General features: G+C 42.6%; 1 protein-coding gene across 1 annotated transcript; it reads left to right on the top strand.

Annotated features, from left to right (window-relative positions):
- Positions 1-11,970: 11,970 nt before the first annotated feature.
- On the top strand, positions 11,971-13,504 carry LOC109547549 (vesicle-associated membrane protein-associated protein A). Its single transcript, XM_033866310.2, has one exon. The coding sequence runs from the start codon at positions 12,164-12,166 to the stop codon at positions 12,911-12,913; it is 750 nt and encodes a 249-aa protein (XP_033722201.1). The 5' UTR covers positions 11,971-12,163; the 3' UTR covers positions 12,914-13,504.
- The last annotated feature ends 1,085 nt before the right edge of the window (positions 13,505-14,589 follow it).

Raw genomic sequence — 14,589 nt, 5'->3', positions numbered from 1 at the left:
AAAAGATATCTGATACACGAATGGATCGATTAATTAGTTAGTTAATTAATATAGAATTGTGGTTTTGTCTTTTTTCCAATGAGAACCATCCTTTGACCATAGCAGTTAATTGTCATACAGGATATGACTCTCAAAATTGGTTCTCTCAACCTCAGCAAAACCAGCGTTTGGGGCAGGATCATTCTTTGCTGTGAGGGTTGTGCTGTGCACTGTGGGATGTTTGGCAGCCTCACTGGTCTCTCCCTACTGGAGGCCAATAGCACCACCCTCCCTAAGTTGTGAGCACCAAAAGTGTTTCCAGACATTGCCACATGTCCCCTAGGGCTAAATCCACCCCCAGCCCCACCCCAGGTGAAAACCACTGCTTAAAGGAAGAAGAAAATCACGAGCGTAGTTCTGAATCCGGGACAAGAGTCCTCTGGCAGAATAAAGAGGAGGAAAAGGAGGCCATGGTTGAATGCCCTAAAAGCTGTGCATCTGAGACGATCTTGGCCTGGGCATCCCCCCCGCCCTCCTCCATTTACTGTAATAAATCTGTAATCCAAAAAACCCTTGGTTTTTATACTTTACTGTGTTTCTCTTTTATTACTTCTCAGTTTCTTACTGAAAATACCTTTCGAAAAATTCCAACTTTATCTCAAACTAAGAAAAAGAGGAATTTAATTTAACTTTATTTTTGTAATTCAGCTAGACAGTTACCTGAGGCTGAGACAGATGGGAACCTAGAAAAATCACAGAACTGGGTCAGCTGGGATGTGGCTCCCAATACACCTGGGCCACTCCACACACAGAGCTTCTGACAGCTCCCTCCAGACAAGCAGCAAAGCACATGGAAGGGTGGCAGGAGCTACTTAAGGTCAAGTTTTTCAGAGGGGAGGTGCCAGAAATTGCTTCGTGATCTGAGTTTTGTGTTTTCCCAGTTCTGGGTCTTTCTAAATAAAACATGAGAAATAGGGAGTTTAGAAGGAATAATGGTTTCTGATGAAAAGGGAAGAAATATTTTTGCTTTAAAAATTAATTACAGAGGCTTCCCTGGTGGCGCAGTGCTTAAGAATCTGCTTGCCAACGCAGGGGACACAGGTTCGAACCTTGGTCCAGGAAGATCCCACATGCCGCGGAGCAACTAAGCCCATGCGCCACAATTACTAAGCCTGTGCTCTAGAGCCCGTGAGTCACAACTACTGAGCCCACATGCCACAACTACTGAAGCCTGTGCTCTAGAGCCTGCAAGCCACAACTACTGAGCCCATGTGCCACAACTACTGAAGCCCGCGCGCCTAGAGCCCATGCTCTGCAACAAGAGAAGCCACCACAATGAGAAGCCCGTGCACCACAATGAAGAGTAGCCCCCGCTCTCAGCAACTAGAGAAAAGCCCGCGCTCAGCAACGAAGACCCAACACAGCCAAAAAAAAAACAAAAACAAATTAATTACAGCTACTTCTGCATCCTGGGGGAAGTGGGGAACTGTAGAATTCATCTCTGTAGGAAACTTGGTCATTTATTGAGAAATATATGAGGAATGAAGTTGCAAAATGAACACAAACTATAACTCAAATGTACAAAGACCATGTAACTTTAAAATTTTCTGTCATAGACGTAATCCTCATGAGTTCCCATCCTGCTGGGTAGCAGCCAATTTGGGGGTGCGGTGAGCACATCAACTTTTCTAATTAATGGTACATTTTTCTTTTTAATTAATGGTACATTTGACTGAAAATATTCTGTGAGGACTAAACATTCTATCAATTAAAGTTTAACTCCCTATCAGAGCTGGGTTGTTCCTTTCCCTTTCCCCATTATGGCTCTAAGCTGTAGACAAGACTCACATTTTGTCAGCACTGGGGAGATGGGGCTGGGGCTGGAGTGGTGTCTGTCTTTCTGCTGTCTCCAGTGCAGGCCACCCAGCGCTGTCCTTGGGTGTGTGCTGGTTGGTACCCACTAAGGTGGGTGTGAGTCAGGGTCCTTCTGAGTGTCCTACAGGTGGTGGCTGCTAACATCTGCAACTGAGAAACTCATCTCTGTCTTTTCTCTTAGCTTGGTTAAGGTCACCCTTGGCACTCGGCCTACCTCACACCTTTGCTGGTTGCTACAGAGCCACTGGAAGTCTAGCCACTAATCTCAGTTGTTCCCCATCCCACCTTGAGTTCCCAGCCTCAGGGTTTCTTTGCCTCAACTCCACACAGTGACATCTTGTACCAAGTTCCCCAGCCTTAATCTCATCTACTTTCAGCAGCTCCCTGAGGGCATCTGAGAACCTCTAGATTCCTCACAAGCCATACACAGACCCCAAGGAGTCAAGATCTCTACCTCAGCTGTCTCTGCACATCTCCCTGTTCTGAAAAACACCCGTGCATCCCATTCCATCCACCCCCAGGGAACTGGATACCGCCCTGCAAGGGTTCCCTCAAGGGTTCCAATTAAGAAAAGGACAAAACCCGTTTTGCTATCTGCTCTCTCGTACTGATTTGATGACCTCCCTCCTCTAGGACTTTAGCCTGGAAAGAACACAAGTGTCTCACAACTTCCTTTTACCACCTGTCTCATAAACTTTATCTCCTTTCTTCTTCCCATAATCCTTAAGGGTCAGGAAGTGGGCTTCCCACAACATCACTGCCCAATCCTCCTACCCCTTTGTAGCAGGTACTTTTCTTACCCTCAGTTCCCTCTCCCTGGAATAATACTTTCATTTTAGCCCACTGGATTCTGCTCTTGATATGTTAACGATAGCTTATGGAATTTAGAAATCATTTCCTCTCTTGACAAAGACTGTTTTTTAAGACTATTACTGCATTTCTGACAGCTCTGGAAGTCAAAAGCTGAATATTATTCCCCCTTCCTCTGCCTTCCTACTGCTACAATCCTCATCCTCCCCACGGCAAGGAGACAGCTCTGGCAGGACAGAGGAGAGGCCATGTATAAAAATCGTAAGAGAGAAAAGTGGAAGTTATTATTATTATTATTTTTTTTTTTGCGGTACCAAGGCCTCTCACTGTTGTGGCCTCTCCCGTTGTGGAGCACAGGCTCCGGACGCGCAGGCTCAGCGGCCATGGCTCACGGGCCCAGCCGCTCCGCGGCATGTGGGATCTTCCCGGACCAGGGCATGAACCCGCGTCCCCTGCATCGGCAGGCGGACTCTCAACCACTGCGCCACCAGGGAAGCCCAGAAGTTATTATTTTAATAAGAAAAAGCATGAAATCAATTCTTGTTATTTCCATGTCACACATTAATGGGCCTTTAGGTGTGAAAGACAAGGTCCAGTGTCAGTACTGTGGTGTGGGGGGGCGGGGATGAGATAAAGTCCAGCACGATAAAGTCAACATGCTTCTCTCTGGGATAAGGAGATGTTTCTAATTGAAAATGACTTCTGGACTCATCTGGAGAGAGAGAAAACGTAAAACGTGTGTAAGAGAGGAAATGAAAGGAAACTAGAGAGTCAGGACAATCCTCAATAAGTTGGCAGGAGCACTGGCCTGGGGGAGAGGGACGGCTGCCTGCTGGGCACTCCCTGTGGGAGTGGAGGCTCAAGACTGGAGGAATAGGGGTGTCAGATGTCTGACTTCCCATCCTATTGCTCTCCATTATCACCCTTGTGATAGTGTTACCTTAGAGAAGGTATAGCTATGGGCCTGTTTGGGAAAGAAGTAGACCCCAAAGGAATGGATCGTTGGTAATAAAGTGACCAGAAGCAATTGAGAAGAATCTGGGAGTCTGGGGTGAGAGCCGACAGGCTACAACTAGGACAGATATCTTCCCTACTTCCAACCCCAATCTGGGTACTTCCAAGTCTACATGAAGGGCTTGAGTTTTTTGGGTTAAATATGAGTGTGGTAGATTGAAAATGGCCACCTACTCTTTGTCACTCCCCACATTGAGAAATGGCATGTATTTCCCACAATCTCAAATTTGGTCTGGCCCTGTGACTGCTTTAACCAAGAGAATGTGGTGGTAGTGATGCTGTGCCCAACCGGACCTAAGTCTTAAAAAGCCTGGCAGCTTATGCTTTTCAGATGCTGGGTCATCGCATACCTACTGTAGAGGGGGAAAAAAATCTCTTTCCTTCTACCCTCCTACATTCTCTTTACCTCAGCAGGAAGCACCCTGTCTGATAAAAGACAGATTAACAGGAGAAAAACAAACAGAAGTTTATTAACATGTGTATCATGCGTACACATGAGAGCTCTCAGAGGTGAGTAACTCAGAAGGAGTGGTTAAAACCTGGGCTTATATGGTATCTTAGTAAAGAACAATAAATTTTGTAGAGAAGTGACAGGACAAAGGAAATAAAAGAGAGCTTGAGCGCTCCTGACTCTGACTTCTGCGCTTTCAGAACCACTTAGGGGGAAAAAAAATTAATGTTTGTACAAAAATGTCACAGAAAGACAAAGGGAAAGGGAGCATTTCAAAGAGATGGGAAATGTGTGGCCATCTGGGTGGTCCAGTTGAAAGAGGAAAAACAAAGTTCTTGTCAAGTTGTGCTTTGGGAAGCTCTTGGAGAAACGGAAAGAAATGATGCGATCTCAGGCTCCTGCCTTGAGTGCCCCTCTCTTTATCCAGGGCTCTAATGTAGGTAATTGCTTTGTGTTTTCTACCCTTTCTTCTGAAGTTCCTAACTCAGCTTATGGCTTCTTCACTGTTGGTCAAAATTAAATCCAAAATAGCAACTCCCTTTGTCGTTTCTACATTAATGGGAAGATGAAATCCTAGGAAAATGTTTAACCATTTTCAAAAGACTTCTCATATATTACCCTCAAAAGAATTTCATCATCTTTATTTTACTTGCTAGAAAATCAAGGTTAATAGAGGTTAATTTATCAAATGTCACACATTTCTACATCTGAAATTAAATCTGCTCACCTTTATGGTCCGTTAAGTTAACTACCATGATGCTCTGACTTTGAAGGATTTGATGCATGGTTCTTAACTGAACCTGGGATCTAGCAATTCTTCTGGCTAGCTTGGCCAGCATTTGCTGTCTGATTCCAGAATACAACTTCTATTTCCTACTCCTTATGGAACTGTCTTTAGTATCCTCCCACAACTATATCATTTTTGCTTTCTCTCCACTTTTATCCTTATCCAAATGTTCTCCACTGTACTCCCACCTAACAGTTATGGGCTTCCACATATGTGGATATCATCTTGACATACTGCATTAATCTCTCTCCCTTCCATCCTAGCCTGTTTCCTTTGACAAATTATGCCCATTTATGGCCAAGTCTTCTTATGATGATTCTACTCAACTTTATGATACCTATTGGGTATATTTCCTATATTGAAGCCTCAGATTCACCGAGTTTTTGCCTCTGCTCTGCTGTCTCTCCCACTCCAGCCCCTTCAAATAAATCAGATTACCCACCAAGTCTGCCATGGCTTTGAGTAAAACCTTGATGGAATTCATCCTCACTGTGCTGATTGCCAGATCCATTGCCCTTATTATTTCCTAGTTCTTTGGGCCCTGGACCTAGTTCTTGTTTTCCTCCCAGCCCTGTTGGTTGGTGGCTTGCTGTTGCTCTCCCAATTTTATCTATGTCTATACTAATGAATGCTTTACTGAAACATCTGATAATGAGAATTGCCATAAAGTATGTATCTACTATGTGTCAGCCTCTGGGCTAAGTACTTTACATGGATTATTGCATTTACTCCTGTAGGGGAGGAAAAATAATTTTCTCTCTACTCTTCTAAGTTCTCTCCTTGGAACGCTGTAACAAGAGACAGATTAACAAAAGAAAAACAGAAGTTTATTAACATGTATACATCATGTATACATGGGAGATGCCCAAGAAAAAAATGAATAACTCTCAGAGGTGGTTTAGAATTCAGGCTTAAATATCGTCTTCAGCTAAAGACAAATGAGACAAGGGTATGGGAGAGGCCAGTTATAGGGAGGTGACCAGGAAAAGTATAGTAAACAAAAGTAAGGTTTGTTATGCAGATTTAAATTGGTGCCTTCTCCATTGATGAGTTTCTTGTGATTTAGTCACCTTTCTCTTCTGGTACAGAGAAGGAGATAACCTTACAAATGGGGATTTCCTTATAGATGTAAATTTCCCTTACAAAAGGGTTAACTTCTGTGTTTTCAGAGCTTCTCTTATGTCTGCTGTTTCTCAAGATAATCCTTATGCCAAAGAGGCATATTTTGGGGTGGCATATTCTGCCACCCTTTACTTCTCATGAGAAACCTACAGTGTATTTTTATTTCCTTCATTTTCCAGGAAGAAGAAACAGAAGCAGTAATCAGTGTTATGAAACATCCTTTACTGTAATTAAAACTCTGGTTCTTTACCTTTACTCTTTCGTTTGGTCTTCACTACAGTCCTGCAAGTTATCTAAGCATTTTCATCTCTACTTTTTCAGAGGAGGAACCTGAAGCTTAGGGAGATCAGGCACCCTATGAAGCAGGACTAGATTTATACCCAAGCCTCCTCTCGAGCGATACTGGCCTGCTTGCTGCACCCACTTCAGGACTTTTTTCCTAGCTCTTCCCTCTGTGTGAACACTCTTCCCCCTTATCCATGTAGCACCTTCACCTCCTCCATGTATTTCACATGTTGAAAGGTCACTTTCTCAGTGAGGCCTTCTAACCCTCCTATTATAAGTAAACCCCACTCACTGTTGTCTCTCACCCCTTCCTCACTTTCTTTTTCTCCATAGCACTTACACTTTCCAACATACCACATATTTTCATTGCTAAAATGCAAGTTCCAAGATGGCAGGACTGTCAGTTTTATTCACTAGTACATGCACTGTCTAGATAAATATGTGTTGAGTGAATGGATGGATGAATAAATCTCTGTCTAACTCCAAATCTCATTCCCTTTCACCAGTGTACTCAGATCCTTTGCAACCATCATAGCTTCTTTTTGCCTCTGGGATACTTTATAATGCTAAAGAATTCTTTACAAGAAATGCCTAAATTCAGTATCATCTAGGGAAAGCAAAAACAAGCCCATTCTATACTGAGCCAGGAAACTGTGCTAATAGCAGCCCTTGTTTTTATCCAAGAATATTTATTATGTATGTTCCTGTGTTTGACGCTCTGCTCTGTACTAGGAAGAAAAAATTAAACCTCAATGTTTATATCTGGCTTCATCTCTCCCTTCAATTGGCTGCTGACCGGGACAGCCAGCCCTGGTGCAGGGGAGCAAATGGAGGACATGCTGCACATACAATACAGACCTGAATCACAAGTAGTTAGCAGCCAGTATTTGCAGGACAGTCAGAAGAAAAGCCACAGGAATTTCATTAGGAGACAGAATGGGGTTTACAGAAATCATCCAAAGAGAACTTTTCCATCCAAAAATCTTTCTCAAGGGGATATCACCGAGAAACTGTTTATTTTATACACAGCTTCCTCTAAAAATTTATGATTTGGTTCCTGGACACAAACATTTGATGGATGAAGTACAATGACCATAAAGCTGGAAGAACAACTTTTGTCATCCCCTGTCTTTGAGAAGAAACCAGTTTTTATGATGCCATGCAGATCTCAAGCCTGATGCCAACTCTATTTTAAAACTCATTTCCTAATGACATGTGATGCTGGTATTGGGAAGATAGCCATCATTTAGCATTATTTAAGCACCACAAGGAAGCATGAAATTAGAGATTTTTAACTGCATCTACTCTGTTTATTACTTTTCTCTTCCATGCATATACTCCAAGTCTGTATATAACAAGACTATGTTATACAAACATTAAAAATGTAAACAACAGTAGTCAAAACAGTATGGTACTGGCACAAAACAGACACATAGATCAATGGAACAGAACAGAGAGCCCAGGAATAAATCCATGTGCCTATGGTCAATTAATCTATGACAACGAAGGCAAGAATATATGGTGCAGAAAAGACAGTCTCTACAACGAGTGGTGCTGGGAAAACTGGACAGCTACATGTAAAACAATGAAATTAGAACATTACCACACACCATATACAAAAATAAACTCAAATGGATTGAAGACCTAAATGTAAGACCTGAAACCATAAAACTCCTAGAAAAGAACACAGGCAGAATACTCTTTGACATAATCCATAGCAATATTTTTTTGGATTTGTCTCCTAAGGCAAAAGAAATAAAATTGTATTTTATTTATTTATTTTAAAAATTTATTTTTGGCTGCATTAGGTCTTTGTTGCTGCACATGGGCTTTCTCTAGTTGTGGCGAGCGGGGGCTACTCTTCCTTGCGGTGCGCGGGCTTCTCACTGTGGTGGCTTCTCTTGTTGCGGAGCACAGGCTCTAGGCGTGCGGGCTTCAGTAATTGTGGCACACGGGCTTAGTTGCTCTGTGTCATGTGGGATCTTCCCGGACCAGAGCTCAAACCTGTGTCCTGCATTGGCAGGCGGATTCTTAACCATTGCGCCACCAGGGAAGTCCCAAAATAAAATTTTAAAATAAACAAATGGGATCTAATTAAACTTAAAACCTTTGCATAGCAAAGGAAACCATCAACAAAAACGAAAAGACAACCTACAGAATGGGAGAAAATATTTGCAAATGATATGACAGATAAGGGGTTAATATTCAAAAACAGAAACAGCTCATACAACTCAATATTAAAAAAAACAAAAAACAAACAAACAACCCAGTCAAAAAATGGGCAGAAGATCTGATAGACATTTTTCCAAAGAAGACATACAGATGGCTAACAGGCACATGAAAAGATGTTCCACAGCACTAATTATTCGAGAATTGCAAATCAAAACAACAATGAAATATCACCTCACACCTGTCAGAATGGTTATCATCAAAAAGTTTGCAAATAACACATGTTGGTGAGGATATGGAGGAAAAGGAATCCTCCTACACTGTTGGTGGGAATGTAAATTGGTACGGCCACTATGGAAAACAGTATGGAGGTTCCTTAAAAAACGAAAAATAGAGTTACCATATGATCCTGCAATCCCACTCCTAAGTACCTATCAGGGGAAAAAATGAAAACACTAATTTGAAAAGCTACATGTACTCCAATGACCATAGCAGCACTATTTACAATAGGTAAGATATGGAATCAACCAAAATGCCCATCACAGACAAATGGCTAAACAAGATAAAGAAGATGCGATATACTGAAATTATGCCATTTGCAGAAACATAGATGGACCTACAGAATATTATGCTTAGTGAACTAAGTCAGACAAAGATAAATACTGTACAATATCACTTCTATGTGGAATCTTAAAAATGCTACAAATGAGTGTTTATGCAAAACAGGAACAGATTCACAGATATAGAAAATAAACTAGTGGTTACCAAAGGGGAGAGAGAAGGGAGGAGGGCAAATTAGGGGTATGGGATTAAGAGATACAAATTATCATGTATAAAACAGATAAGCAACAAGGATATATTGTATAGCGCAGGGAATTATAGCCATTATCTTGTAATAACTTTTAAAGAATTATAATCTGTAAAAGTACTGAATCACTATGCTCGACACCTGAAACTGAGACAGGCTGGGACCTGGGACCCTTTGCTGCTGTGCTTGCACCTGGACAAACGTCTCTTCCAGCAACAAAATACAGAGAAACTATAAGGGACTAAAAATAACTGCCTGCATGCACAGTTGGGCAAATTACTAACAAGATACAAAAAGACCAAAAACCCAGCAAAAGCATGGCATCGGGAGTAAAAGCAGGATGCCGCACACGCACCCTGCACACAGCACCACCAAGCGGGTGGGCAGACCACCTAAGTCACCCTTCCAACCCGACCCCTGGACCCACCCCTACCCTCACCCCATATAAGGAACCAGCTTGCTGCCCCCTCAGCAGGAGAGGAACAAGGGAACCTGTTACTTGTTTTCACTCCCTCCTGCTGTAGCACCAGTCACAATAAAGCCTTGCCTGTATTTGTCTGGCCTCTTATCAATTTCTATTGATTAAGAAAGCCAAGAACCCTGGTCGGTAACGAAACTAGTATAATCTTGTAAATCCATTGTACTTCAGTGAACAAATGTAAACACATTAAAGTAACATAGACCCAGCTTGACTGCCAGCAAATCCAGCTACCACCACCAGAGCCACAAAGCCTTTTAGCTTAACACTAGTGCCATGAGATCAGTCATATGAAAAGTTAAATTATGCCAATTAACATCTTATATACATAATTCTAATATTAATTGTACTAGATTTTAAGCCTCTTAGAACAAGGATAATATTTTTCTCATTTTTGTGTCCTACATAGCACCTATTTCAATACTTGTTAAATATATCTTCTCCCTCCACTAGACTGTAGGCTTCATTAGAAAAGGGATTTTTGGGCTGCCCTGGTGGCACAGTGGTTGAGAGTCCGCCTGCCGATGCAGGGGACACGGGTTCGTGCCCTGGTCCGGGAAGATGCCACGTGCCGCGGAGCGGCTGGGCCCATGAGGCATGGCCGCTGAGCCTGCGCGTCTGGAGCCTGTGCTCCACAACAGGAGAGGCCACAGCGGTGAGACGCCTGCGTACCGCAAAAAAAAAAAAAAAAAAAAAAAGAAAAGGGATTTTTTTTTTCTCTTATTTTAAACAGTGTACCCAGTTTCTAACATGTATTGGGCAAAAAATAACATTCAATACATTTTTTTTAGAAATTAAAAGAAGAAAAAAGAAAGAACATTGACTTGAATGAATCTGGGCTCGTAAAAATTAAACATTTGGGGCTTCCCTGGTAGCTCAGTGGTTAAGAATCTGCCTGCTAATGCAGGGGACACAGGTTCAAGCCCTGGTCCGGGAAGATCCCACATGCCGCAGAGCAACTAGGCCCGTGCACCACAACTACTGAGCCTGTGCTCCAGAGCCCACGAGCCACAACTACTGAGTCCACGTGCCACAACTACTGAATCCCGCGCACCTAGAGCCCGTGCTCCGCAACAAGAGAAGCCACCACAACGAGAAGCCTGTGCACCGCAACGAAGAGTAGCCCCTGCTCGCTACTACTAGAGGGAGCCCGCGTGCAGCAACAAAGACCCAACACAGCCAAAAAACAAACAAATAAAAAAGAAAAAAAATTAAACATTTGGGTTCTTGTGATTTATCAGTAAAATAAATCATAAACAAAAATTTGTGGATTCAGATACTTTATAAAAAGGTACTGACAGGTCTAAAGATAAAATTTTGAATCAGCTTTTGGAGGGGAGGGTGGTTTGGGGCAAGGCATTTATGTATTCCCAGCTTCATTTATTTATTTTTTGAAATATTTATTTATTTGGTTGTGCTGGGTCTTAGTTGTGGCAGGTGGGCTCCTTAGTTGCGGCTCACGGGCTCCTTAGTTGTGGCTCACCTGGCTCCTTAGTTGTGGCACGTGGGCTCCTTAGTTGTGGCATGAGAACTCTTAGTTGTGGCATGCAAACTCTTAGTTGTGGCATGCATGTGGGATCTAGTTCGCTGACCAGGGATTGAACCCAGGCCCCCTGCAGTGGGAGCGTGGAGTCTTAACCACTGCGCCACCAGAGAAGTCCACTGAGCTTTATTTTCCCTACTCCATCCTGATGAATCTTAGAAGAAAACAAAGACTGGGTTAGAAGATCATCTCTACAGTCTCTTCCAGCTCCAAATTCCTGTGGTTACGATTTGTATAACCCAAAAGGATGTAGGTGTATAAGCAGATGCTGCCTTATTAACTGGAAGGGTCAAATGACTTTTTATGAAAATAAACCATAAACAAAGCCAGCTCCAAGATGGCCTCCCACAGTCCATCTCCTGATATTCACACGCTGTGTAGTCACCAGTCAGATCTTACTACAGTTGGTCTATTTGATCATTAGCATACAGCAGAAGTAACTGTCATTTTCTAGATTAGGTTATAAAAATAAAAGGTGAGAAATTGAAGCCTTGTGCCAACAGCAATGTGAATGCATCTGGAAGTGGATTCTCCTCAAAGCCTCAGTCAAGCTTTCAGAAGATGGCAGCTTGACTGCAACTTCAAGAGCCAGAACCATTTGGCTAAGCTGTTCTTGGGTTCTGAACCCTTAGAAATTATATGAGAGTTGTGAGACCCGGAGCTGCGGACGGGCGGGCGGCCCAGCGAGCCGGCGACAGAGCGGCGGGCGTGGGGTTCGGGAGCCGAGCGCTGGCCCCGCGTCAAGTCGGGCCGAGCCGCGCCGCAGCCGCCGCCGCCGCCGCCGCCCCCCGCCCGCAGCCAGCGACCCGCCGCGGGCGCGCCCCCGCTCTGTGCTGTCTCCGATGGCGTCCGCCTCCGGGGCCATGGCGAAGCATGAGCAGATCCTGGTCCTCGACCCGCCCACAGACCTCAAGTTTAAAGGCCCCTTCACAGATGTAGTCACTACAAATCTTAAGTTGCGAAATCCATCGGATAGAAAGGTGTGTTTCAAAGTGAAGACTACGGCACCTCGTCGATACTGTGTGAGGCCCAACAGTGGAATTATTGACCCAGGGTTGACTGTGACTGTTTCAGTAATGCTGCAGCCTTTTGACTATGACCCCAATGAGAAGAGTAAACACAAGTTTATGGTACAGACCATCTTTGCTCCACCAAACATTTCAGATATGGAAGCCGTGTGGAAAGAGGCAAAACCCGATGAATTGATGGATTCTAAATTGAGATGTGTATTTGAAATGCCCAATGAAAATGATAAATTGAACGACATTGAACCCAGCAAAGCCGTTCCCCTGAACGCTGCGAAGCAGGACGGGCCCGTGCCAAAGCCACACAGTGTTTCCCTCAATGATACTGAGACGAGGAAGCTCATGGAAGAGTGCAAGAGGCTCCAGGGAGAGATGATGAAGCTATCGGAAGAAAACCGACACCTGAGAGATGAAGGCTTAAGGCTCAGAAAGGTAGCACATTCGGATAAACCTGGATCCACCTCAGCTGCATCGTTCAGAGATAATGTCACCAGTCCTCTTCCTTCACTTCTTGTTGTAATTGCAGCCATTTTCATTGGATTCTTTCTAGGGAAATTCATCTTGTAGAGTGAAGCATGCAGAGTGCTATTTCTTTTTTTTTCTCTTGACCAGAAAAAGATTTGTTTACCTACCATCTCACTGGTAGTGCGGCCCACAGTGACCATTCTTTGTGTGTACAGCGTCATATAGGCCTCGCCTGTAACAGTCTCACGGTTAGAAACACAGTAAGAGCAGAGTGTTGGGCTCCCGGACAGCGTGAACGTCACCAGACCATCCCTAGCAGGTGTCATTGCACATTCAGTCCTTTATGAAATTCATAAATAAAGAATTGTTCTTTCTTTGTGGTTTTAATAAGAGTTCAAGAATTGTTCAGAGTCTTGTAAATGTTATTTTAATAATCCCTTTAAATTTTATCTGTTGCTGTTACCTCTTGAAATATGATTTATTTAGATTGCTAATCCCACTCATTCAGGAAATGCCAAGAGGTATTCTGTGGGGAAATGGTGCCTCTTACAGTGTAAATTTTCTCCTTTACCTTTGCTAATATCATGGCAGAATTTTTCTTATCCCTTGTGAGGCAGTTGTTGACTGAGTTTTTCATCCTTCCAACCCTGTCCCATGGTATTTAACACAAAAATAATAAAACTGTTAACAGATTCTTGCTCGGAAAAAAAAAAAAAAAAAAAAGAAATTATATGAGATAATGTAAATATTTCTGTTGACTTAAGTTGCTAAATTTTGGGGTAATCTATTATGCAGCGATAGATATTTAACACACTTTTTCATCCCAAACTTCTCCCCCTGTCCTGGGGCACATGACTATACTAAGTCCACCATTCCTGGAAACTATGCAATTTGTTTGGCGTCATACACTTCATAAGAAAGATATAAGTTAGCGCAAGCATTTTCTTAGCCACCTGGTTTTAAAACTCAGCTACACTCAAGCCACAACTTAAAAAGAAAAAGAAAAAAAGCTACATTATTGCATGTAGCTGTGGTTTCATTATGATTTCCATCTCTTCTGTTTCAAGATCACACCTTGCCTTTGCCAAAAATGCCCTTCTTTCATGGCTGTCCAATTGCTGCATTACTCCCTGTCATGCTTTCTTGTTTGGTCTTCCTATGAACCAACTGATTACTTTAACAGAAACACATTTCAGAGTGCTTGTTTCTCTTTCAGTACTCCTCCAAGTCATATATTTGCTTTTTATTCTATGACAAAATGACCTTAAAGAACTTTGAAGACTGTTTTTATGTCTAAGAAATTTTAAAAATTAATATGTGTGAAATTCAACTGCTTTGTGCATTCAAATTCCCATCTTAGGAGGTAATGTATACAAACGTCTTTGAATATTTCCTGGAATATGTGTTCAATCCAACTATTATTTATATAGAAGTGCTGGCTGACACCCTATGATATAGACAAGGAAAAGCTTAATGTAAGAGAGTGCTTAGTACCTGGAGACCAAATGTGGAAGAGATATCCAGTTAGGCTCTACAGTGGATGTCAAGTTCAGAATAGCTCCCTTAATTCTAATCAAGACACCTCCACAGCAATGATTTCTCCATCATCTGTCATATAGTCATGAACAAAGTTGCTCTCTCTTAAATGCTTCCTGATATGCCAGAGAAAAGCCATTGTATAATGATAGAGCCAAAGTGACTCAAAAACCTCTGAGGACAGGAACAGTTATTAACGCATCACTATGCCTTTGGGCAAACGCATTTCTTAGATTTTAAAC

This window comes from Tursiops truncatus, chromosome 11 (assembly GCF_011762595.2).
Source record: "Tursiops truncatus isolate mTurTru1 chromosome 11, mTurTru1.mat.Y, whole genome shotgun sequence".
NCBI lineage: Eukaryota > Metazoa > Chordata > Mammalia > Artiodactyla > Delphinidae > Tursiops > Tursiops truncatus.
Note: the sequence above shows the minus strand (reverse complement) of the source record. Positions and strands in the feature narration are given on the sequence as shown.

What these genes read in the sequence shown, in the direction of transcription:
- LOC109547549 (XM_033866310.2), top strand. Translation starts at nt 12,164, where the DNA reads ATGGCGTCCGCCTCCGGGGCCATGGCGAAGCATGAGCAGATCCTGGTC.